Genomic DNA, 24,981 nt, shown 5'->3' with positions numbered 1-24,981 from the left:
CAGTTAAACTCAAAATTGAGTTCAGAAGTATTGCCAGTTTGTGAACACTTACTATTTAGTTCAATTAATTCTTACCTGAGGGATAATGATATCTGCAAGGGCCTTGGAGAGCTTGAAGAGTTCCAAGGTGTCCTCAAGCTTTAAAGCGCTGTTGTGTTGCACATCATATTTGATGCAATCGTAGATATCTGGGATTTTACTGATGTCATAGCGGCCACTCTTCATCCTGAAATCTTTCTCCAGTTTTAACCAGCGTTGCAACATTAGCTCCAGGGTCTCACTGTGGTACAGCTGAAGGTCTGCAAGTTACAACATCCATCATGTTAAACGGGTTCTTTTATATACCACCAAGCTAAAATCTAGAAAGAATGGAGTAGTCACTGCATGTAGCAAAGAAAAATTGTGAAGCTGTGAAAACAAAAATCCACAATTTCTCTTAATAAAATGCACTGTAACACTTGTACATGTACCTGAGTAGTGCTAGTGAAGCCTATGCAAGAATAAGGGAAAGAGCCTTTGAAAACCATGGCTTACAGGTCCAAACAAAACTTTTGGTCAATAGGCAGTACACTTTCCTCCATGACTGTATGGAGCTGAATCATGGACCACCTACACTAGGCATCTGAAAGCCTTGGAACAATGTCACTAAATATCTTGACAAAAAAGATTTTAAGGATCATCTGGAAGGACAGATGCACTAACACCAGTGTATTGGAGGAGGCCAATGTGAACAGCATCTCCTCCACAATAAAGTAATATCAAATCCGATGGGTAGGTTACATCATCCTGATACCCAACTCACGTCTCCCAAACACATCCTTTACTCCCAATTGAAGCAAAGTTAGCAAGCCCTTGATAGACAAAAGAAACACTTCAAAGATATCAAAATCAGCCTGAAGAAATTCAACATCAAATCTTAAAAACTGGGAAGACATTGGAGGAAATCTGTTCAAGAGGGAGCCATGTTACATGAGAACGACTTCGGTTTGTTCCCAGAGAACAAGTGGCAAGAGGGAGTGAACAATCAAAAGACCCATCCACTAAACATAACCATCGCTTACTCTTGGCCACAGTACATGAGAATATGCAGATCCCAGAATGGCTTCTACAGCTATCTGTGGACCCACCAACAGATATCCCCTTAGGAGAATATCATACTCGCCTCAAGTAATTACACTATGACTACATGTACCCAACTACTCCAGAAAGTAATCACTGCAAAAGTTGCTTGGAAACACTGGTTAGAAATACATCAAGAAAGGAAACCCCCATAGCTCACCCAACCTTCCACATCCTGCTGGTTTTCTCTGTACCTTATTCTCACATGGGACTTGAGACTTACAGGAAAACTGGCCTAAAGCAATAATAAAATACCCTTGGGAAGGTTGTGTTCTTGTGAACAGGCACCCACAGTGCTGTTAAGAGTGTTTCAGGAATTCACCCAAATATATTACTTTAGTGTATCCTATAGAAAATACACATTGCAGCCACACGGCACTGAGAGCGATGATTAATGAATGCCAATCAAGCAAGCAGCTTTATTCTGGATGGAATCAACTTTCTGGGGTATTATTGGAACTGCATTCATCCAAGCAAGAGGGGAGTATTCTATCTAGCCTGTGCTTTATGGACAGTGAAAAGACTCTGGGTGAGTTACACTCCACAGTCACTCTCTGACCAGAGCTTTAATGGAAGATCAGAAGCCTGCATGTGTTTCTCTCCCCATACATCCTGGCCTGCTGAGCTTTTCAAAACTTTTTTTTTTGTCGCATTCATAAGACTTGCGTGGTTATTCCAGTTAAGTTTCTGGTCAGTGACAATCCTTTGCTATCGATGGTGGAAGGTGCATCAATGGTAATGCCTTTAAATATCAAGAATAATTATTTAGATCCATCTTTTTGGAGACAGTGATTGTCAGACACTGGTGTGATGCAAGTTTGAAACCGCACTGTGACAGTCAGGAAGGCTTTACAACTGAGTCAAAACTGCCCAATGCATCACCGTCACCAGCCTACCTGCCATCAAGGACACATATACAGAAAAGTGCTGGAAAAAGGCCAGCACTGTCTTGAAGGATCCCACCCACCATGTTCATGGGTTGTTTATCTGATTCCTATTGGAGGTGGCTATGTAGCAACCATGCCAAGACCACCAAACTCAAAAATGGTCACTTTCCCCAAGCAATAAGGCTAATCAACATCTCCACCTACTAACCCACGCTACCGCACCCCCCACCACCACTGCTTTATCATCACTTGTCAGAGTCACCTTATGTACAGATTCTCCTGTAATTAGCATCACTTTATGAGCATGCAATCAATCTATATGTATAAGCTATCTTATGTGTTTAAGATGAAGAACACAACATTTTTAAAAAACACAGTAAATATAAACATGTTGTTTATATACTGCATCAGATCAGGAGCAGCAACTACTTAATTCTCCTTTACACTTGTGTACGTGAAATGGGATTAAACAATCTTGAATATTACTTTCTACATCAATCCTTGCCCAAAAGCTGGTCAGAGCCTATTGCACATGGGAATGCTCATTATCTGAGGATTCATTAGCAGCACACGGTAGGATGCAAGGCATTAGCTCTGCCTCCCCAGGCCAAGGCAAATTTGGATAGCTTCTCTCTCCAGCTGCCTGAACATAGAGGTTAAGGTTGTTCAAAATTCCATTCATCAGGACTGCTTAAACCTCACAAACGTGACCCATTTAAAGTGTCCTCTGGGAGAGAAGGAAACTACCAACTTCAAGATTTTATTGCACCAGATAATTGGAGAGCAGTAGGTAGAAAGAGGAAGGTTGGAAATCTAATCAGTGGGGAGTGGCTGGACCAAATTTCTTTGTATGCGCAAGTTATAAAAGCACTATATTGTATCAGAGTAATCTTGAACTGTGGATATTCTATTTTAACTTAACTAGCACAATCAGAATTGAATTGAATTGACTTTATTACTTACATCCCTCATATACATGAGAAGTAAAAATCTTTACATTATGTCTCCGTCTAAATGTGTAATGTGCAATTTATAGTAATTTGTAATAAATATTATGTACAAAAGGACAGTCATATAACATAAAAATACAATTGTATCAGCATGAATTAATCAGTCTGATGGCCTGGTGGAAGAAGCTGTCCTGGAGCATGCTGGGCCTGGCTTTTATGCTGCGGTACTGTTTCCCAGATGGTAGCAGCTGTAAAAGTTTGTGGTTGGGGTGACGCAGGTCCCCAATAATCCCTCAGGTTTTTTTTTTAAAAACACACGTCTTTGGAAATGTCCTGAATAGTGGGAAGTTCACTTCTACAGATGCACTGGGCTGTCCGCACCATACTCTGCAGAGTTCTGTGATTGAGGGAAGTATAGTTCCCATACCAGGCAGATGCAGCCAGTCAGGATGCTCTCAATCGTGGCCCTGTAGAAAGTTCTAAGGATCTGGGGGCTCATACCCAACTTCTCCAACTGTCTGAGGTGAAAGAGGCCAAGGAACTTTAAGCTGTTCACCCTCTAAACCCCAGATACATTGATGTCAATAAGGGATTAGCCTGTCTCCATTTCTCCTGTAATCCACAACCAGCTCCTTTGTTTTTGCAACATTGAGATCTCACTTGTCCCTCTAACACCATGTTTTAGTCAAGAAAGCACAATAGTGTTTCCACTTCCTGAGTGAGTCTCCCCCACCACCACACTCCTCTTTAACTATATTTTACAGAAGCACCATCGAGAGTGTCCAGACCAACTGCGCTGCCATTGTCTGGTACAGGAATTGCAAGGCACCTGACCGCAAGTCCCTATAAATGATTGCGAGGACTGCTGAGAAGATTATCAGGGTCACTCTTCCACCCAAGAGAGATACTTATCGGGAGCACTGCACACTTTAGCACTGTCTCCCCTCTGTGCAACAACCTCTGTGACTCCTTACCATCAGGCAAGAGGCACTGCAACACTAGGACTGTTAGGATGGGAAACAGCTTCTTACCCCAGGCAGTAAGAAATCCCTACCACCATCCAGGTCTCATTACATATGAAGTCCCAGTAGTAATATACTGTTTATTTTTTAAATTGTAGTGCATATGCACCTTATTATCTGAATTTATTTGTGGAAATATTACTTCATGTATTATGTGTGTGAGAATAAACTTGAACTTTCAGCAGTTATGGAAGGTGCTGCCGAGTGATAGAAGGAAGTAGTGTTCCACACAGTGTCACTAAGATTCATTATATCGGGCACCTCTAGTTCCCTCACAATAACAACCAGTACAGAACAGCTGTATAAATAATGGGAACTAGAAATAAAACAAAAAAATGTGTAAAATAATCAAATAATCAGGCAGCATCTTTGGAAAGAGAAGCAGGGCAACCATTCAGATGAAAATTATTGGCCTGAAACATCAATTCTTCCTCTAAATGCTGCCTGACCATCTGGTTATTTTCACAGTTTTACTTTTATACCTTAAGCAAGTTATTCCTCCTACATTTTTAAACTTTTTGAATAATTCTATGAATCAAAACATAGATTTACCTGCTGACTTGGGGTCTTCTAACCGCTTCTTAATCTGTGAGGTCAAGCTCTGAACCAAGGAGTAAACCCGATCACAAGTGGTGACAGGGTTTTGAATTAATTTCATGGAGTTAATGAGAGAAGCACTGCCAGTGGGAGCCAGCTGCAAAGGAGGAAAACAGACCAGGAGCAAAGCGTTAATAAACACAAGAAACTGAAGCCAAATTTACTGCTGTTTGAGATTGATGTAGTTGTAATTTCAAGAAACACAAAACTCCCTCATCAAACATTACAACTTTAACTGACCAATTCTATTTATTTGATTAAAAAATAGCTGATTTGGTCTGAAAGTAACAAGTTTACTTTGAACTTCAAATCATATTATCAAAGTTGTATGTCTTGCCATAAATCCTTAGAAATAGGTGGCATAGGATCAGAAGACATAGAATCCTTGTGGTGAGAGCTAAGAAACCGCAAGGGAATTATATACAGGTCTCTGAACAGTAGCAAAGATGCGGGCTACAAATCACAACAAGAGATAGAAAAGACATGTCAAAAGGGCAATGTAACAATAGTCATGGGACACTTCAATACGCAGATAGATTAGAAAAACCAGGTTGGGGCTGCAACCCTAGAGAAAGAATTTGTAGAATGTCTGCAAGGTGGCTTTTCAGGGTTGAGCCCACTAGAAGATCAGCTATTCTGGATTGGGTGTTGTGTGATGAATCAAAATTGATTAGAGTGCTCCCTTAGGGAGCAGTGATCACAATACAATAGAATTCACCCTGAAATTTGAGAGGGAGAAGCTAAAGTCAGATGTATCAGTATTACAGTGGAGTAAAGGGAATTACAGAGGCATGAGAGGGGATCTAGCCAAAATTGATTGGAAGGGAATACTAGCAGAAATGACAGGACAGCAGCAATGGCTGGAATTTCTGGGATCAATTTGGAAGGCACAGGATATATACATTCCAAAGTAGTATTCTAAAGGCAGGATGATGCAACCATGGCTGACAAGCAAAGTCAAACATAAAAGCCAAAAGAGAGGGCATATAACAAAGCAAAAATTAGAGGGAAGTTAGACGATTGGGAGCTTTTAAAAAACAAGAGAAGGCAATTAAAAAGATCATAAAGTTGGAAAAGATGGTGTATGAAGTGAAGTTAGTCAATAACCTTAAAGAGGATACCAAAAGTTCCTTCAGATATATAAAGAGTAAAAGAGAGGCGAGAATAAATATTGGACCACTGGAAAATGATGCTGGAGAGGTAGTAATGGAAGTCAAGGAAATGGAAATGATGTACACCCCAGAGTTCTGAAAAGGTGGCTGAAGAGATTGTGGAGACATTAGTAATGATCATTCAAGGATCAATAGGTTCTGGCATAGTTCCAGAGGAATGGAAAATTGCAAATGTCACTCCACTCTTTAAGAAGGAACAGAGGCAGAAGGAAATTACAGGCCATAGCCTCTGTCCTCCACCCTGTCCTGTCCCACCTGGAAAATTGAGTCTCATATGCCAAGCTACTGTTTCATAGATTTCAGTTTGGTATTTAACACCAAGATACCTCAGAAACTGCTGAGAAAACTGTCCTCACCAGGAAATCTGCAGATGCTGGAAATTCAAGCAACACACACAAAATGCTGGTGGAACACAGCAGGCCAGGAAGCATCTATAGGGAGAAGCACTATCGACGTTTCGGGCCAAGACCCTTCATCAGGACTAACTGAAAGGAAAGATAGTAAGAAATTTGAAAGTGGGGGGGAGGGGGAAATGCAAAATGATAGAAGAGCAGAGGGGTTGGGGTGAAGCTGAGAGCCGGAAAGGTGATTGGCAAAAGGGATACAGAGCTGGAGAAGGGAAAGGATCATGGGACGGGAGGCCTAGGGAGAAAGAAAGAGGAATGGGAGCACCAGAGGGAGATGGAGAACAGGCAGAGTGATGGGCGGAGAGAGAGGAAAAAAATGGGGAGGAACTAAATATATCAGGGATGGGGTAAGAAGGGGAGGAGGGGAATTAATGGAAGTTAGAGAAGTCGATGTTCATGCCATCAGGTTGGAGGCTTCCCAGCCAGTATATAAGCTGCTGTTCCTTCAACCTGAGTGTGGCTTTACCTTGACAGTAGAGGAGTCCATGGATAGACATATCAGAATGGGAATGGGACGTGGAATTAAAATGTGTAGTCACTGGGAGATCCTGCTTTCTCTGGCAGACAGAGCATGGGTGTTCAACGAAATGGTCTCCCAGTGTGCATCAGGTCTCACCGATATATAAAAGGCCGCACCAGGAGCACCGGACGCAGTATACCACACCAGCCGACTCACAGATGAAGTGTCACCTCACCTGGAAGGACTGTCTGGGGCCCTGAATGGTGGTAAGGGAGGAAGTGTAAGGGCAGGTGTAGCACTTGTTCCGCTTACAAGGATAAGTGCCAGGAGGGTGATCAGTGGGGAAACGAATGGACAAGGGAGTCGCGTAGGGAGCGATCCCTGCGGAAAGTAGAAAGTGGGGGAGGGAAAGATGTGCTTGGTAGTGGGATCCCATTGGAGGTGGCGGAAGTTACGGAGAATTATACATTGGACCCGGAGGCTGGTGGGGTGGTAGGTGAGGACAAGGGGAACCCTATCTCAAGTGAGGGGGGGGTTGGCGGATGGGGTGAGGGCAGATGTGCGGCAAATGGGAGAGATGCGTTTGACAGCAGAGTTGATGGTGGAAGAAAACTGTCCTCACTGGGTCTCAATACCTCCCTCTGTAACTGGATCCTGGACTTATTAACAGAAAGGCCAGTCAGTCTGTGTGGGCAGCGATGTCTCTAGTCCCATTATACTGAACACTGGCACTTTCCAGGGCTGTGTGCTCAGCCCGCTGCTGTTTACATTGCTGACACATGACTGAGTCACAGGATTCAGCTCAAACTGTGTCATCAAGTTTGTGGATGACACAACAGTGTCTTCAACGACAATGATGATTCGGAGTATAGAGAGGAAGTGGAATGGCTAGTGGACTGTTATGAACACAACAAGCAAAGTGTGAATGTGGAGAAATCCAGGGAGGTGATTGTGGACTAAAGAAAGGTGCAAATGAACCACCCCCCTCTGCGCATACACAGCTCCTTGGTAGAGAGAGTCAAGTGCACCAAGTTCCTGGGAGTTTGCATTACGGGTGACCTGACCTGGTCCCTGAATATCACCTCACTTCCTGATGGAGGCAAGCTTCCCAGCAACACCTTCCCCACTCCCCCCACCCCCAAAGTAACTGAGTTTTACAGGAGCACCATTGAGAATGTCCTGACAAGTTGCAAATGCATCTCCATCTGGTATGGAAGCAGCAGAGAATTGGACTGGAAGCCCCTACAAAGGACTGTGAGAACAGCAGAGAGGATCATAAGCATCTCTACAATCCATTGGGAACATTTATCAGGAGTGCTGCAAACACAGGGCCCTTTGTATTATCAAGGATCTCACCCATCCATCCAGCATCCTCTTTGACATTCCACCATCAGGCAAGAGACTCTGATACATAAAGACAAGAACGGTCAGGATGGGAAACGGCTTCTTCCCTCAGGCCACTAGGCTTCTGAACTCCCTGCCTCATCACCTTCAAAGCGTTAGCAGATAATTTGTACTGTACCCTACAATATTTAATTTATGCACTTTACTTTGTTTAATCTATGCATAATTTATTTGTAGATTTAATTCTTTCTTTACTAAGTTATTATGTGCTACATACCTGTTATGTGTACCACAGTGCTCCACACCCTGGTCCAGAGAAACATTGTCTCGTTTGACAGTACTGCATACACGTATATAGTTAAATGACAATAAGCTTGACTTGACCTAATTTTGGGTGCATTACTCTGGATTTCCAGCATTGCAGAATCTCTTGTGTTTGCGCTAATGAAAAACCAATGTGCAAAGGAAACAAACTGTGCAGATAGAAAATAATATTGGGAACATGAGCTGGAAAGAGTTCTTGAATGTGAGTGAATCTGTAGGTCAGAATTAGTTCAGGGTTGTGGTGAGTGAAGTAGGAAACTGATGGTAGTAAGGTAATAACTGATCTTTAACCTGGTGGTGTAGGACTTAAGGCTCCTGTACCTTTTGCACAATGGTAATAACAGGAAAAGAATATGGCTTGGATGGTGGGGATCTCTGATGAAGGACGCTGCATTCTTGTGGCGGTGTTCCATGTAAATGTGCTCAATGGTGGGTAGGGTTTTGCCTACAATGGACTCAGCTGTATGCACCACTTTTTGTGATCTTTTCCATTCCTGGACATTGTTCTCATACTAGGCTTTGATGCAACCAGTTAGAATACTCTCCACTGTGCATCTACAGAAGTTCTACCTTTCTATATCAACTCACCTTAGCAACAAAACAGAGTGCTAAAGGATATTTCTGTCCTTCTGAAACAATACTTCAACTTGCAACATCAGAAGAGACTTTGCCCAGCACCTTCCCTCCAACAATGCTCCTGCAGTAAAGTGGTTAATCTACAGGACAATGAAAACCTATTTCATATAGATCTCTCTTACTCCAGACCCAAGGTAAGTGTATCTGCCCTCAATCACAGGACTACATTATGCAAAGCTTTTATATGCTTATTTTTGGAGGCCATGCTCCAGTTTCCTATAGTGAGGGAGTTCAGGACCAGATGGCTTAGTTTCAGAATACCAGATTGTCCCTTTAGAACAGAGATCAGGAGAAATTTCTTCCGCCAGAGGGTGGAGAATCTGTGGAATTCTTTGCCACAGATGGCTGTGGAGGCCAAGTCATTAGGTATACTTAAAGCTGAGGTTGCAAGGTTCTTGATTAATAAATGCGTCAAAGGGTAAAGGGAGAATAGGGTTGAGAGGAATAGTAAATCAGCCATGATGGAATGGGGGAGCAGGCTTTATGGGCTTTATGACTTATAGTCTTATCATCAACTCATCCGTTAAGAGAAAATGGGCTTTACAATAAGTAATTTCAAGAGGTCCTCCACCAACATTTACAGTGTGCAACAAAATCTTCCCCCACTCTGCCAGCAATTAAAGTTGGCAAATGGACTTGTCCTTATCTGCATATAACAAGACCTGGATATCACTGCAGCAAGGCTGATAAGTGGCAAAGCATATCCATGCCACAAAAATACCAGGCAATAACCATCTCCAAGAACAATGGGTCAAAATGCCCATTCTTTACTAAGCAGCGTGACTGCTTCAAAGACCTCAACTATCATCAACTACAAACACTATACACCAGAAACACAGTTGCACCAGCTACATGAACACTGTGCTACAAAAGCAGATCAGAAGCTGGGTAACTCAAGGCAAATGCATCACTCCTAACACTCCAAGGATTTCTATCATCTACAATACATATCAGAAGTGTCTAGACAAGTGCAGCGCCATGACAAAGCAGTCCACATAAATGTGATTTCTAATGTTCATTTTCTCCACCACTCTTGCAAAGCCTGCTGAACTGCTGATGTGGAGAAGGCAAAAGGTGAAGGTGTGTGTTTCATGATAAACTCGTGGTGATGCTCCAAACTTGTGTTCCCCGACCTTGAACACCTAACAATCAAATGCCATCCATTCTATTTATCTAGTGAGCTACCATTGGTGATCATCACCAAGAGTTTATTATCACCTGAAGCCGACTATAATTAAGTACGCAAGATACTGTAAAATGCTGTCACCAAACAAGAAACGATCTACCCTGACGTATTTCAAATTATCGTTCGGGAATTAAACCAAGCCTGTTTGAAGAAATTCCTGCCCAATTACCATCAGCATGTAACTTTTAGCACCAGACCACTGTTATACTAAAGTAAGGAATGTCTACCATTCCTTGCCTAGGACACATTTTATGAAATCTAATCATTTGTCTGTCCCCCTCCTACCTACATACAGGCAGAGGCTAAAGAGAAAGGCTCCAAAGATTAGAACAACAAAGAGGTGGTTGCAGAAGGCAGAAGAGTGCCTACAGGATTGCTTCAAGTTGGTGAACTGGGCAGCATTCAAAGACTCAGCTGTGGATCTGAATGAATACACCATGGTTGTCACATACTTCATAAAAAATAGCTATAGACAAGTATATCCCCACAAAATCATTGAGTGTCTTCCCCAACCAGAAACCCTGGATCTATCATGATATCTGCAATCTGCAGGGGCCAGATCAGAGACATTCAAATCTGGCAACCAAGAAAATGTACCTCTTGTAAATCTCCATAAAGCCATCTCATGGGCTAAGTGGCAATTCCAGACCATACTTGAATCAACAAAGGATTCTCAACAGTTGTGGCAAGTCTTGAATGCTATCGCCTCTTATAAAGTTAAATCAAGTGATATAGATGACAATAGGACTTCACTTCCAAATGACCTCAATGCCACCTATGCTCACTTTATCCATCAAAACATGGAGGAACCATCACGAATTCCCACATCCTCTGATGATCCTGTGATTTCAGTTTTTGAGACCGATGTGCAAACAGCCTTCAGAAGGATGAACCCACGAAAAGCATCCAGTCCAGACGGGTTACTTGGCCAAGTACTAAAGATCTGCACTGATCAACTACTTGGAGTGTTCACTGAGATTTTTAACCCCTTGCTTCACCAGTCTTCAATTATACCAGTGCCTAAGAAGAGCATAGCTTAGTGCTGCTCAATGACTACCATCCAGTAGCACTTACACCCACAGTGATGAAGTATTTTGAGAGGGTGGTGACGAAACACATCAACTCCTGCCTGAGAAGTGAATTGGATCCGCTCCAATTTGTCTACTAGCGTAACAGGTCCACAGCAGATGCAACACACACAAAATGCTGGAAGAACGCAGCAGGCCAGGCAGGATCTATAGGAAGAAGCACAGTTGATGTTTTGGGCCGAGACCCTTCATCAGGACTAACTGAAAGGAAAGATAGTAAGAGATTTGAAAGTAGGAGGGTGAGGGGAAAATGCAAAATGATAGGAGAAGACCGGAGGGGGTGGGATGAAGCTGAGAGCCAGAAAGGTGATTGGCAAAAGGGATACAGAGCTAGAGAAGGGAAAGGATCATGGGACGGGAGGCCTAAGGAGAAAGAAAGGGGGAGGGGAGCACCAGAGGGAGATGGAGAACAGACAGAGTGATAGGCAGAAAGAGAAAGAAAAAAGGGAGGGGGGGAAAAAAACTAAATACATCAGGGATGGGGTAAGAAGGGGAGGAGGGTCCCCCTTGTCCTCACCTACCACCCCACCAGCCTCCAGATCCAACGTATAATTCTCCGTAACTTCCGCCACCTCCAACAGGATCCCACTACCAAGCACGTCTTTCCCTCCCCCCCTTCTGCTTTCCGCAGCAATCGCTCGCTATGTGACTCCCTTGACCATTCATCCCCCCCATCCCCTCCCACCGATCTCCCACCTGGCACTTATCCTTGTAAGCGGAACAAGTGCTACACCTGCCCTTACACTTCCTCCCTCACCACCATTCAGGGCTCCATACAGTCCTTCCAGGTGAGGTGACACTTCACCTGTGAGTCGGCCGGTGTGGTATACTGCGTCCGGTGCTCCTGGTGTGGCCTTTCATATATCGGTGAGACCCGATGCAGACTGGGAGACTGTTTCGCTGAACACCTACGCTCAGTCCACCAGAGAAAGCAGGATCTCCCAGTGGCCACACAATTTAATTCCACGTCCCATTCCCATTCTGTCTATCCATGGCCTCCTCTACTGTCAAGATGAAGCCACACTCAGGTTGGAGGAACAACACCTTATATACCGGCTGGGTAGCCTCCAACCTGATGGCATGAACACTGACTTCTCTAACTTCTGTTAATGCCCCTCCTCCCCTTCTTACCCCATCCCTGATATATTTAGTTTTATTTCCCCCTCCCTTTTTCTTTCTCTCTCTGCCCATCACTCTGCCTGTTCTCTATCTCCCTCTGGTGCTCCCCTTCCTCTTTCTTTCTCCTTAGGCCTCCCGTCCCATGATCCTTTCCCTTCTCTAGCTCTGTATCACTTTTGCCAATCACCTTTCTGGCTCTCAGCTTCACCCCACCCCCTCCGGTCTTCTCCTATCATTTTACATTCCCCCCTCCCCCTCCTACTTTCAAATCTCTTACTATCTTTCCTTTCAGTTAGTTCTGATGAAGGGTCTTGACCCGAAACGTCGACAGTGCTTCTCCCTATAGATGCTGCCTGGCCTGCTGTGTTCCACCAGCATTTTGTGTGCGTTGCTTGAATTTCCAGCATCTGCAGATTTCTTCGTGTTTGTTACAGCAGATGCCATCTCATTGGATCTTCACTCAACCCTGGAACATCTGGATTATTTTCAAGGACTGTCCATCTCATGTTCTCAATATTTATTGCTTATTTTTGTTTGTATTTCCACAATTTGTCTTTTGCACACTGGTTGAATGGCTAGTTGGTACAGTCCTTCATTGATTCTACACTGAATTTATTGAGTATGTCCACAAGAAAATGAATATCAGGCTTGTATATGGTAACAGATGTGTACTTTGATAATAAATTTACATTGAACTTTAAAGGTAGCTCACTACCACCATCTTAAGGACAAATTGGGAAGGGCAAAGCCCAGGTCCCAAGAAAAGAATTTTTTAAAAATTGTCTCAAGAGGCATTTCTCTGCAAAAACGGGGACTGATGATGGAATTCACCATCGCTTACTGTGCCTCAGAACAGACTTTTGCTACCTGAGGAATGGTGTATTAAGAGCACCACCCTCAAGCCACAGACTACTAACCTTTAGTAGGTTTCTGAGAAATGAACTAACTTGGTAGTTAACTCCCATCCCAGAATACAATGCTAAAGACAAAAGAGATCTTCTAGTTTGCTTAAAAAGATAGAAAGCCCTGAGGTACGACTAGAAGCATAGAATCGCACAGTACAGTAATGAGCCCTTTTAACCCCTCTTGATCGTATCAACTGTGATGCCTATTAATGTTCATCCCATTTGCTCACATTAAGTGTGTATCCCTCTATACCTTTCATAACTAAATACTCAACCAAATACCTTATAAAGATTAACTTTATTTGTCACATGTACATCAAAAGATTAAAACACATAGTGAAATGCATCGTTTACATCAACAAGCAAACCAGTCTGAATATGTGCTGGGGGCAGCTCACAAGTGATGCCATGCTTCCAGTACCAACCATCATTACTTGCCCATAACTCACTAACCCTAACCTGTACATCTTCAGAATGTAGGAAGAAGCCATAGCACTGCAGTAAACCCATGTGGTCATGCCACCTCTGAGATCTTGTCACTGGGACAGTGAGCTGTTAACTGTTTACAGCTTACCTGTGCTGCACATTTTGAAATATATATGCTTAAGTTATTTATGTGTTTATGTGCTGTGTGTGGTATATGTGTTGTAGGTGCACCATAGTCCAAAGGAATGTTGTTTCATTTGGTTTCATATGTGTACTGTCAGATGATAAACTTGAACCTGAAAGAACACGCAAGCTACTAACAGAAAGCAGCAGGAATTAAACGAGGGTTTGTGGCATTATTGAGCATTACACTAAGCACTACACTACTGAGCCCGCCAGAAAAATAAGCACACAAGTCCCTGAAGAGCAAACTGTTGCTGTCCTTCATCATCCCAGCCTCCAGCCAAAAGCAGATAAGGGTGCCAATGTTCCCTCTGATTTGTAATGACCAGTAGTTTGAAAAATCTTGTGCTGTGCAGCTTTTTGCCCAGTGACAACACATGCACATTGAATTTTATATACAGAGGTATTCATTTTAACAGTTAGCAAAATACTGTCAATAAACTTCGATCTCCTCTGGGTTTGATTGCTTTCACTTTCATTCGTCTGCACTCTCACAAAACATACATAGCAGGCCTGTAATAAGTAGTGAAGGATTTTCTCGCCAGAGCCCTTGCACACGTGATTTCCTTGCTAAATGAAGCTATAGAAAATCAAGTTTCCAATTATCACTCCACTTCATCCAGCAACTTTTGCACCGTGACAATACACGCAAGTAACATCAGTTTCTGTATTGTACATAAATATTTCTTGCAGCTGCATGTTCCTGACCTCATGAGCTCTTGGCTTAGCAGTTTCTACTGTTTCATTAACCCATTCTGCTTTAAATGAACATTACCTTAAAACAACAAGCATCACCAATACAATCAGCTTTGATGTTCCTAATGTGGAACTTTTACAACTAGAAGATGCCATAAACTAATTGATCACATATAATTATTTCCAACCCAAGTAGTCCCGTCATGTTATTGACCCTGTTACCTTTTTGTAGTCCTCCTCCATGAACATCTGGTCCTTCTGCATGATCTCATGAAGCCGTGCTTTGACACGTTGTTGACAGCTACTCAGTGAGTTGCTGTTGCTGTCCAGAAGACCATTCATGTTGGCACTTTTCACCATCTGCACCAGAATTGGAGTCAACTCTCCTTCCAGTGCCAGGAGTCCCTGTAACATTGCAGATCAGGGGTGATGTATTGAAGATCATGGAACTGAGAAAAGCTTTGGGTTTATCCATACTACAATGCTTAACACATTCTCCACTTCACAAATTTAACACTGGTATCAAGCACTGAGCACCAAGCGTCAGCCAGATACTCTCCACAGCCCTTGATATTGACATTCCACTGAAAACAAATTAAATGTAGTTGCTTAGTATACATACAAAACTTTTTTCATTACATACCTTGGCAAAAGCTGCTGCAGTCATCTGTACTCTGCCCTCATCAGAGGCATAGATCTTCAGGTCATGTCTGTAGGTGCTATGCAAACGTAGCAGCCCACAACCAGGAAAGCCAGCATAATCACCTGGGAAGAAAGCAAGCACATAACTCTCTGCCTAAATCACCAAAAGACTTCAGCTTCTTTCTTTTTTTAATTCCATAATTCTCAAGACAACATTGTTATCAACTGCAATTCAGAAACTTTCAATTGCCCACTCTCAGCTTTTTGGGACTGTGGGGTTCCAGATTGACACTACCCTTCTCTTGACATCACCACTTATCAGCCTACTGACTCTCACTCTTCTGGACTCTCAGGGGAAACAATTTCTATCTACTCCATTTACTCTTTAATCATCTTACACTTCAAAATCAACTCACTACTCAAAGGAAAATTAATCTGTTCAAACTTGCCCAGTTAATTTAAACTTTTTTGATTCTGGTATCAGTCTGCTCAATCAGCACTGACTGTTCTCAAAGACCAATAGTTACATAGAGGAAATTGTTAAAAATTCTCTAGTGTTTCCCTAGCATGCCAATATACAGTGATATTTAAAATACAAGGAGTGATCAGGAGGTGTTTACTAATTTAAGGGGAGAGTTGGAAGAAGGGAAGAATGATCCTGCTTCCAGTTCCTTGGATGTCAGTATTTAGTTTTAGTGGTTTACACTAATGCATGTCACTTGTAAGCATTGCTCTTAGAACTGTAAAATTGACAAACACAACTCTTCTTTATCTGATTTTCCTTGTTATATCCTCCCTCATATTTTCATTTCTTCCTCAATCTTGATGTAGAACTGTTTTGCCAGTCAAACATTCTCCTATTTTCAACACAATTGTGTTAAAAGAAATTTCAACTCTCATCCATTGCCAAATCCTAACCCTGAAGCAAATAATTATGCCAGAGAATCAGAGACAAAGAAGGCTTTACTCTTCACAGACGGTTGCAATGGTGTTAGACAAACCTGTCTATAGAATGGGAGGCAGGAAATATCAATGTACTCCACAAAAGGTTCTTAGAATGTCTAAGAACCTGACAGGTATACCCAAGACAACAGCAAAAACAAAATCACAGAAAAGAGTGAATTAGCTGCATTAATGGCAGAAACAGGCAACACTTGTTACAGACTTTGTATTTTGGGGTAGAAGGTAAAACAATACCTAAAACAGGGAAACTTTTCTTTAATAAGTAGTCTTGTGGATGCTGCTGGTCAGTACAAAAACATTCTGAGGCCTTTCAGAGACAGGACTTGTAACTGCCAATAATTTTATTGAGACTTGTCATTGGACCTGTTATTTATCTGTAAAAGTTTAGAATAATTCAGCATACAACGAAATGAAAAAAAAATTTAACTACTGGTTCAGTGAAAGTGCAGTGTGTTGAACACAGGAACAACAAAGTAAGAGGTTAAGATCGATTGACAGAGAAAGAATGGCATCTACTATGTATGTGCAGATAATGGGGGTTCTCAGCTGGTGATTACATGACTTGTTCTCCAAACTGTACTTACAATGTCTTAATGGAATGAATCCCTGAAAAATCGTTCAACTTCAGATATGAAACATGTTATAAAAAAAAAGTCTTTTTTCATCTAGTTCTTAACCAATGTGTTTTTGACAGGATTTCTCAGAGGAAAGAATTAGAATTGCTTTGTATGTATTACACCACGTAGACCAAAATGTGGCACTCTATGAACGTGTAGGGACATCTCCTGAGCACTACAGACAGCAAGGCAGAAATAAAGCTACAAAAGCAGTGGGAAGAACGTGATAAAGAACATACGCCTTTTAAAGAGGTAAAGCCTTCACCAGTGAGCTTGAACAACAAATAAAGCTAAACAGATGAGCTTTCACAAATCTTAGAACAAATAGAAATCCAGTCGACTGGAATTAAATGCAAAAGAATGTCTAAGAACCTGACAGGTATACCCAAGACACAGCAAAAACAAAATCACAGAAAAGAGTGAATTAGCTGCATTAATGGCAGAAACAGGCAACACTTGTTACAGACTTTGTATTTTGGGGTAGAAGGTAAAACAATACCTAAACAAGTGACCTCAAAATTAAGGCTGCGTGTGTTTGATGCCTTTTCTTTTGGGGAAAGACGTGGAGAGGAGACAGAGGGAGACGCAGAGAGAGAAAACACATGACAGTTTAAAACAAGTTAAATTATCAATCTTTCACAAATTAATTTCTCTGCACAATCACGATAGTGACAACAGCAGTATCATGTGGGACATACAGAGTACCAAATCAAAGGGAATTTCTAATCTTGCTCTATTGCAAACTCCAAAAGTTAGGATGATCATAATACTGATTCCAGGCCACTGTTACCTTTAGAACAACAGCACCCTCATTTTATTTATGAATCACTCTGTAACAATTAGTTTGCTGCATCTGATTGTTAGATTGGCCCCAGGGCTAGACATGCAGGAGGAATGAAAATGGGGTTAATCATCACAAACTCAGCAATCTGTCCCTTACCACAGTCAATGGGAGAATCACAGCTCAAACCTTTGCTGCTATCATCTATATTCATATAAAAAACAGGAGGGAAAGACAAATAGATTAACATTATTCATCCCTCACGGCTAACTATATAGATTCTGAATCAAAAACTCAAAAAACATAGTGCTGTACTAAAAGTGTTCCAAAGTGCTCCAAAGAGTTAAAATCAAATTGGTGGTTAACACATTAGGAAAAGCAGCTAAAAGCACAGTGAAATTAGCCTTTGGAGGAAGAAATTGAACATTTTCTTTAATTGTACCCTTAGAACAGAGATGAGGAGGAATTTCTTTTGCCAGAGGGTGGTGAATCCATGGAATTCATTGCCACGGAGGGCTGTGGGGGTAAAGACATTTGGTATACTTAAAGCAGAGGGTGACAGGTTCTTGCTTAGGGTGTCAAAGGTTATGGGGAAAAGGCAGGAGAAATGGAGCTGAAGGGGGATAATAAATCAGCCATGTTGGAATAAAAGAGCAGACTCGATGGGCTGAATGGTCTAATTCTGCTCCTGTGTCTTTATAGTCTTGTATTTTGAGGAATAAATAGAGGGTCTTGAAAGATAAATACCAGCATGGGAACTGAAGAGGGATATGACTTACATTGTGATTTAGGAGCCTACCAACTACTCATGGCATATGGGCAAAAATGGTACTGGGACAGAGTCACTTATCTGCAGCTACGAAGACTAGGCAAGGAACACATTTAGATAGCTGGTAGGAGATGACGAAGCTATGAATGAATTTCAGAGGCAGAAGGTTGGGTGGTGGTCAGAGATCAGGATGAAAAATTCAGCTTGGTCAAACAGGACAAGGAAATTCCCACCATACTTCAAATGCCTTTAACAGCGTTAAAAAATGGAGGGAAATAAAGTTTCATGCCTGGGACCTTCCATAACCCAAAATGTTAACTATTTCTCTTTCCAGATGGTGCCTGACCTACACAAGAGTTGTCAACATTTCTGTTTGTATTTCAAACTTCCAAGATCTAGAGCATTTTTGATTTTCCCCACTGCTGATCTTAAGGAGGGATGGGGTTCAAAATCCACATGAGCAGCTTACCAGTAGCAAAATGCCACAATTGAAATTATTTGTCAACAGATCAGAAATAAAGCACGTGGTTACAGACAACTTGACAATTAACAAGCAGCAGAGACTCAGCAACAGTCACAGAGACCAAGATGAAGGTAGAGAAGCAGAACAGGACTGTAGGGAGCTTAATGCAAAGGAACCCTTAGAAGACAGTGATCATAATATGATTGAATTCATACTGCAATTTGAGAGGAGGAAGCACAAGCTATATGTATCAATATCGCTATGGAATAAAGGTAATTACAGAGGCATGAGAGAGGAGCTTGCCCAGGCGGATTGGAGGAGGAAACTGGCGGGGATGACGCCAAGGCAAAGGTGGCTGAAGTTTCTGAGAATAGTTCACAAAGCACAGGATAGATATGTCCCACAGAAGTAGTTGTTCTCAAATGACAGGGGTAGGCAACTTTGGCTGACAAGGGAAGTTAAGGACTACATAAGTAAGTGGGAAGTTGAATGTTTGGGAAGTTTTTATACTCCAGCAAAAAGCTATAAGGGAAAAGATGAAATATGAGGGCAAACTAGCCAATAATATAAAGCAGGTTAAAGTTTTTTCCAGTTAGGTAGAGTAAAAGGGAGGTGAGAATTGACATTGGACCACTGGAAAATGATGCTGGTGAAGTACTAATGGGGGCCAAAGAAATGGCTGATAAACTTAATTGGTACTTTGCATCAGCCTTCACTGTGGAAGACACTAGCAGTGTGCCAGAGATGCCCGAGTGTCAGGGAGCAGGAGTGAGTGCCACTGCTATTACAAAGGAAAAAGCGCTAGGCAAACTCAAAGATCTTAAGGTAGTCATCTGGACCAGATGGACTATACCCCAGAGTTCTGAGAAGGGTTGCTGAAGAGGTGACAAATACATTGGTCATGATCTTTCAAGAATCACTTGATTCTGGCATGGTCCCAGAAAGCTGGAAGATTGCAAATGTCATTCCACTCTTTAAGAAGGGAGGAAGACAAAAGAAAGGAAATTATAGGCTAGCTAGCCTAACCTCAGGATACTTGGGATGAGGTTTCAGGATACTTGGAGACTAATGATAAAATAAGTCTAAGTTTCTGTAAGGGGAAATATTGCCTGACAAATTTGATAGGAGTTCTTTGAGGAAGCAGGGTGGACAAAGGAGAGGCAGTGGGCGTAATTTGCTTGGATTTTCAGAAGGCATTTGATAAGGTTCCACAAGACTGCTTAACAAGATAAAATCCTATGGCAGTATAGGAAAGACACTGGCATGATAAAGGAATAGCTGACAGGTAGGAGACAGTGAGTGGGAACGCAGGGGGCCTTTTCTTGTTGGCTGCCTGTGACTAGTGGTGCTCCTCAGAGGTCAGTATTGGGACCACTGCTTTTCAGATTGTTTGTCAATGATTTGGATAATGGGATCGACGGCTCTATGGCAGAGTTTGCGGATGATACGACGATGGAAGAATGGGCAAAGAAGTGGCAGATGGAATACAGTGCTGGGAAATATACCATAATGAATTTTGATAAAAGGAACAACAGTGTGGACTATTGTCTAAGTGAGGAAAAGATTCAAACACAGAGATGCAGAGGGATGTAGGAGTCCTTGTGCAAGACTCCCAGAAGGTTAATTTACAGGTCAAGACTGCAGTAAAGAAGGTAAATGCAATGTTGGCATTTATTTCAAGGGGGATAGAATACAAAACCAAGGAGATAATGCTGAGGTTTTATAAGACACTAGTCAGGCCACAGTTGGAGTATTGTCAACAGTTTTGGGCTCCATATCTCAGAAATGATGTGTTGTCATTAGACAGAATCCTAAGGAAGTTCACGAGGATGATTCCAGGAATGAAGGGGTTAACATACGAGCATTTGACAGCTTTGGGCCTGTACTCACTGGAATTTATTGGAATGCAGGGGGATCTCATTCAAACCTACCAAATGTTGAAAGGACTAGATAGGGTAGATATGGAGAGTATAGTGGGTTTATCCAGAACTAGAGAGCACAGCCTCAAAATTGAGGGGTGACCTCTTAGAATGGAGGCAAGGAGAATTTTTTTTTTTACCCAGAGAGTGGTGAATCTGTGGAATGCTCTGCTACAGACTGCGGTGGACACCAAGTCCATAGGTATACTCAAGACAGACGTTGATGGTTTCCAGATCGGTCAGGGCATCAAAAGATGTAGCAAGAAGGCAGGTGTATGAGGTTGAGTTGATCCTGGGATAAACCATGATGGAATGGAGGAGCAGATTTGATGGGCTGAATGGCCTAATTCTGCTCCTATGTCTTGTGGTCTAACAGTGCCACGGCATATACGTAAACATTAGCTCAATGCCATGGAACTAAGTTACCCAGGGCAGCAGATTTTGAAGAGAAAGATGGGGGAAAGAGGGTGAAGTGCAGTGCATACCCAAGGTTTCTGTTAATCACTTTTGCAGATTTGATAGCTGCGATACTGAAAGAAGTGAACCAGATTTAAGTACTTTCCATTTATTCCAACATGCCTGCAGTAACATTTCATACCATTTAGAATCAGAATCAGGTTAATATCACTGACATAGATCGTAAAATTTGTTCCTTTGCAGCAGCAGCAGCACAGTGCAATACATTGAAAAAACTATGAAGTACAAGAAATATATATAAAAAATAAATAAGTAGTGCAAGAAGAGCAAAAATATTGAGGTAGAGTTCATGAGTTGGTTTATTGTCCATTCAGAAATCTGATGGTAGAGGGGAAGAAGCTGTTCCCAAAACAATGAGTATGTGCCTTCAGGCTCCTGTACCTCCTCCCTAATGGTGGTAATGAGACGAAAACATGTTTTGGGTGATGGGGGTCCTTCGTGATGAATGCTGCCTTTTTGAGGCATCACCTTTAGACAATATTCTTGATGGAGGGGGCACTAATGCCCACAATAGAGCTGCCCCCAGTGTGCAACCCTTTGCAGCTTTTTCTGATTCTGTGTAGTGGCCCCTCGATACCAGACTACTATTTACGTTCTTGATGTATCCAATCTAAACCCACCAACAGAAACTATATTGTGATTGATTATTTGTCAACAGTGAAGGTTGGATTATTTGCCACCTCCCTTCCTAAAATTACTTCCCCATTTCATTGGAATCTGCAATTAAATTCAGCTGCTCCAGTTGTTATCCATTAACTCACCCACACAACAATACTTTATATAAGCTATTCAACCATACAGACAGCACAGCTGAGTGTTATAATACTGTAACACAAGTTAATGAAGAACATTCAGGTCTAGAAAGTACAATAAAGTTAATTCCTCCCTTGCCCAATGACATCAAGATTAATTGCAACAAATCCTCACATTACTGATGGACTCATCTGACAATAACAGAATGCAGAGTAGGCTAGAGGTACACTGGTGATGGATACTGGACCCCAGAAATACTGGAACATTAATATTTTGTTTTAAAAGCATTTTCAAAACACATTTGGTTGCTGGGTCCATTGTTGTTTGTCATCTGTGGAAATAATCTGGATGATAATGTGGTAAACTGGACCAGAAAAATTTTCAAATGACACCAAAATTGAGGGTGAAGTGGACAGTGAGGGTGGCTATCAAAGCTTACAGCAGGAGCTGGACCAGCTGAGGAAAATAAAAGCAGGAAAAAGATGGAATTTAATGCAGGCAAGTGTGAGGCATTGCACTTTGGAGGACAAACCAGGGTAGGACTTGAACAGTGAATGGCTGAGCACTGAGGAGTGCTGTAGTACAGAGGAATCTGGGAATTCAGATCTTTAAATCCTTGAAAATAGCATCACAGGTAGATAGGGTCATAAAGAGAGCTTTTAGTATATTGGCCTTTCTAAATCAAAGTACTGAGTACAGGAGTTGCGATACTATGTTGAAGTTGTACAACATGTTGGCAAGGCCTAATTTGGAGTATAGTGTGGAGTTCTGGTATCTACAGGAAAGATATTAATAAGATTTAAAGTGTACAGAGAAAATTTATGAGGATGTTTCTGGAACATGAGGACCTGAGTTGTGGGTAAATATTGAATAGATTAGGACTTCATTCCCTGGCATGTGGGAAAATGAAGGGAGATTTGATAGAAGTAAATAAAATGATGAGGGGTATAGATAGGGCAAATATAAGCAGGCATTGTCCACTGAGGTTGGGTGAGACTGGAACTAGAGGTTATGGGTTAAGGGTGAAAGGTGAACTACTTAAAAGGAATGCGAGGGTGAGACGATGCTGAGAATACGGAACAAGCTGCAAGTGAAAAGTTTGGATATATCCAATGAAATGCAATGGCTTTTACACAAAAGGGTTATGTTAGAGCACAGCATTTACTTGGAAAGTGAAACAGGTTCTTCTTCCAGTAAGATCAGAAAAGTGCAGCAGATTCTTTAGCATCAGATACTTTTATTTTTGTAGATGCTGATAGGCTAGCCATGTAGAGTTCTTTTCAAAGTTCAACGTAAATTTATTATCAAAGTACATATATGTCACCATATACAATTCTGAGATACACTTTCTTGCGGGCAATCACAACAGAATCTTAATAGAATATGAAGTTTTTGGCACTCTGGCCTTCATAAATCTAATTATTGAGTACAGGAGATGGGATGTTATGTTGAAGTTGTGTAAGACATTGGTGAGGCCTAATTTGGAGTATTGTGTGCAGTTTTGGTCACCTACCCACAGGAAAGATGTAAATAAAGTTGAGAGAATACAGAGAAAATCTACAAGGACGTTGCTGGGTTTGGAAGACCCGAGATAAAGAAAGATTGAATAGGTTAGGACTGTATTTCTTGGAATGTAGAAGATTGAGATGACATTTGATAGAGATGTAAAAATTATGAGGGGTATAAATAGGGTAAATGCAAATAGGCTTCTTCCTCTGAGGATGGGTGGGAATACAACCAGAGGTCATGGGTTAAGAATGAAAGATGAAAAGTTTAAGGGAAACATGAAAGGAAGCTTCTTCATTCGGAGGGTCATGAGAGTGTGGAATGAGCTGCCAGTGCATGTGATGCATACAAGCTTGATTTCTATGTTTAATACAAGTCTGGGTAGATACACGGATGGCAAGGGTATGGACAGCTATGGTCCTATGACCCGGTGCAGGTCAATGGAAGTAGGCAATTTAAATGGTTTGGCACAGACTAGATGGGTTAAAGGGTCTGTTTCTGTGCTGTACTTCTCAATGACTATGACTCTAATCAACGTAAGACCACACCTAACATGACAGACAACAAATGTGCAATGAAGAGAAAACAAACTGTGCAAATACAAAAGAGTAAGTAAGTAAATAAATAAATAAATAAATAAGCAGGCAAGCAAGCAATAAATATTGAGAACATGAGATGAAGAGTCATTGAAAGTGAGTCCATATGTTGTAGGAACAGTTCAGTGATGGGGTGAGTGAAGTTATTCCCACTGGTTCAAGAGCCTGATTGTTGAAGGGCAATAACTGTTCCTGAACCTGGTGGTGTGAGTCCCAAGGCTCCTGTACCTTCTTGCTGAAGGCAGAACTCAGAAGAGAGCATGGCCTGGATGGTTGGGGTCCTTAATGATAGATGCTGCTTTCCTGTGATGGCAATCTGTATAGACATGCTCAATGGTGAGGATGGCTTTACCCATGATGGACTGGGCCATATCCACTACTTTTTGTAGGCATTTCCATACAAGGGCACTGGTGTTTGTATCCTTGCCTTAAGGACCCAATATCCATCAAATTTCCCTCAGCATTAATAGGAAGAGAGGGGAGAGGGGTGACACCCCCCTACCACCACCACCAGACAGGCACAGGTGACAAGAACAACTTCTGCATGGTTCACTGCTGATGATTATCATGCTAGTCCATTTGATGTAAATATACTCATGGAAAATTTACTCTGTATCAAAAGATCAGCAACAGAAGAGTCTATAGCTCAGGTTATCGATATCAACAGATCTCTGCGGCACTCTGACTTAAGTTTCATTTATCAGCAAGCCAAGTACTGTTACCCTGCCCACAATATTAAAATAGGATTGATCAGCAATAAGTGACAGCAGTATTGGACAACTGTAATGCCTGCAGTTCAAGATGGCATTTTATCTTCAGAACTGCAGTAACGAATCCCTTCCACAGGGGAAGAGATTTCTTTGTTAATCAACGAGAAGGCAGGCAGGACAAATTATTACATAGCTCTAGGGCTGTGTACTGAAGCCATAAACATTGCCAGGAAGCTTCAGTTATAAAGGTAAACTTTATTACAA

The 24,981-nt window shown here is 41.8% G+C and overlaps 1 protein-coding gene across 11 annotated transcripts in view; it reads right to left on the bottom strand.

Annotated features, from left to right (window-relative positions):
- Positions 1-24,981, bottom strand: part of ppip5k1a (diphosphoinositol pentakisphosphate kinase 1a) — a 254,160-nt gene that overhangs the window by 117,823 nt on the left and 111,356 nt on the right. For 7 of the 11 annotated variants that reach the window (XR_009507178.1, XM_059945947.1, XM_059945943.1 and 4 more), the window contains 5 exons: positions 17,684-17,728; positions 15,165-15,286; positions 14,744-14,926; positions 4,531-4,672; positions 76-299 (listed from right to left, as the gene is read on the bottom strand). Coding sequence is in view for 10 of the 11 variants with exons in the window: in XM_059945947.1 (XP_059801930.1) it covers positions 76-299; positions 4,531-4,672; positions 14,744-14,926; positions 15,165-15,286; positions 17,684-17,728 (716 nt within the window). In the remaining variant the exon portion in view is untranslated. The remainder of the gene's footprint in view (positions 1-75; positions 300-4,530; positions 4,673-14,743; positions 14,927-15,164; positions 15,287-17,683; positions 17,729-24,981) is intronic. The other 4 variants (XM_059945944.1, XM_059945946.1, XM_059945949.1 and 1 more) reach the window with 1 other exon arrangement.

Source organism: Hypanus sabinus, chromosome 21 (genome assembly GCF_030144855.1).
Source record: "Hypanus sabinus isolate sHypSab1 chromosome 21, sHypSab1.hap1, whole genome shotgun sequence".
Taxonomy (NCBI): domain Eukaryota; kingdom Metazoa; phylum Chordata; class Chondrichthyes; order Myliobatiformes; family Dasyatidae; genus Hypanus; species Hypanus sabinus.
This window is presented reverse-complemented; position numbering and strand designations above follow the sequence as displayed.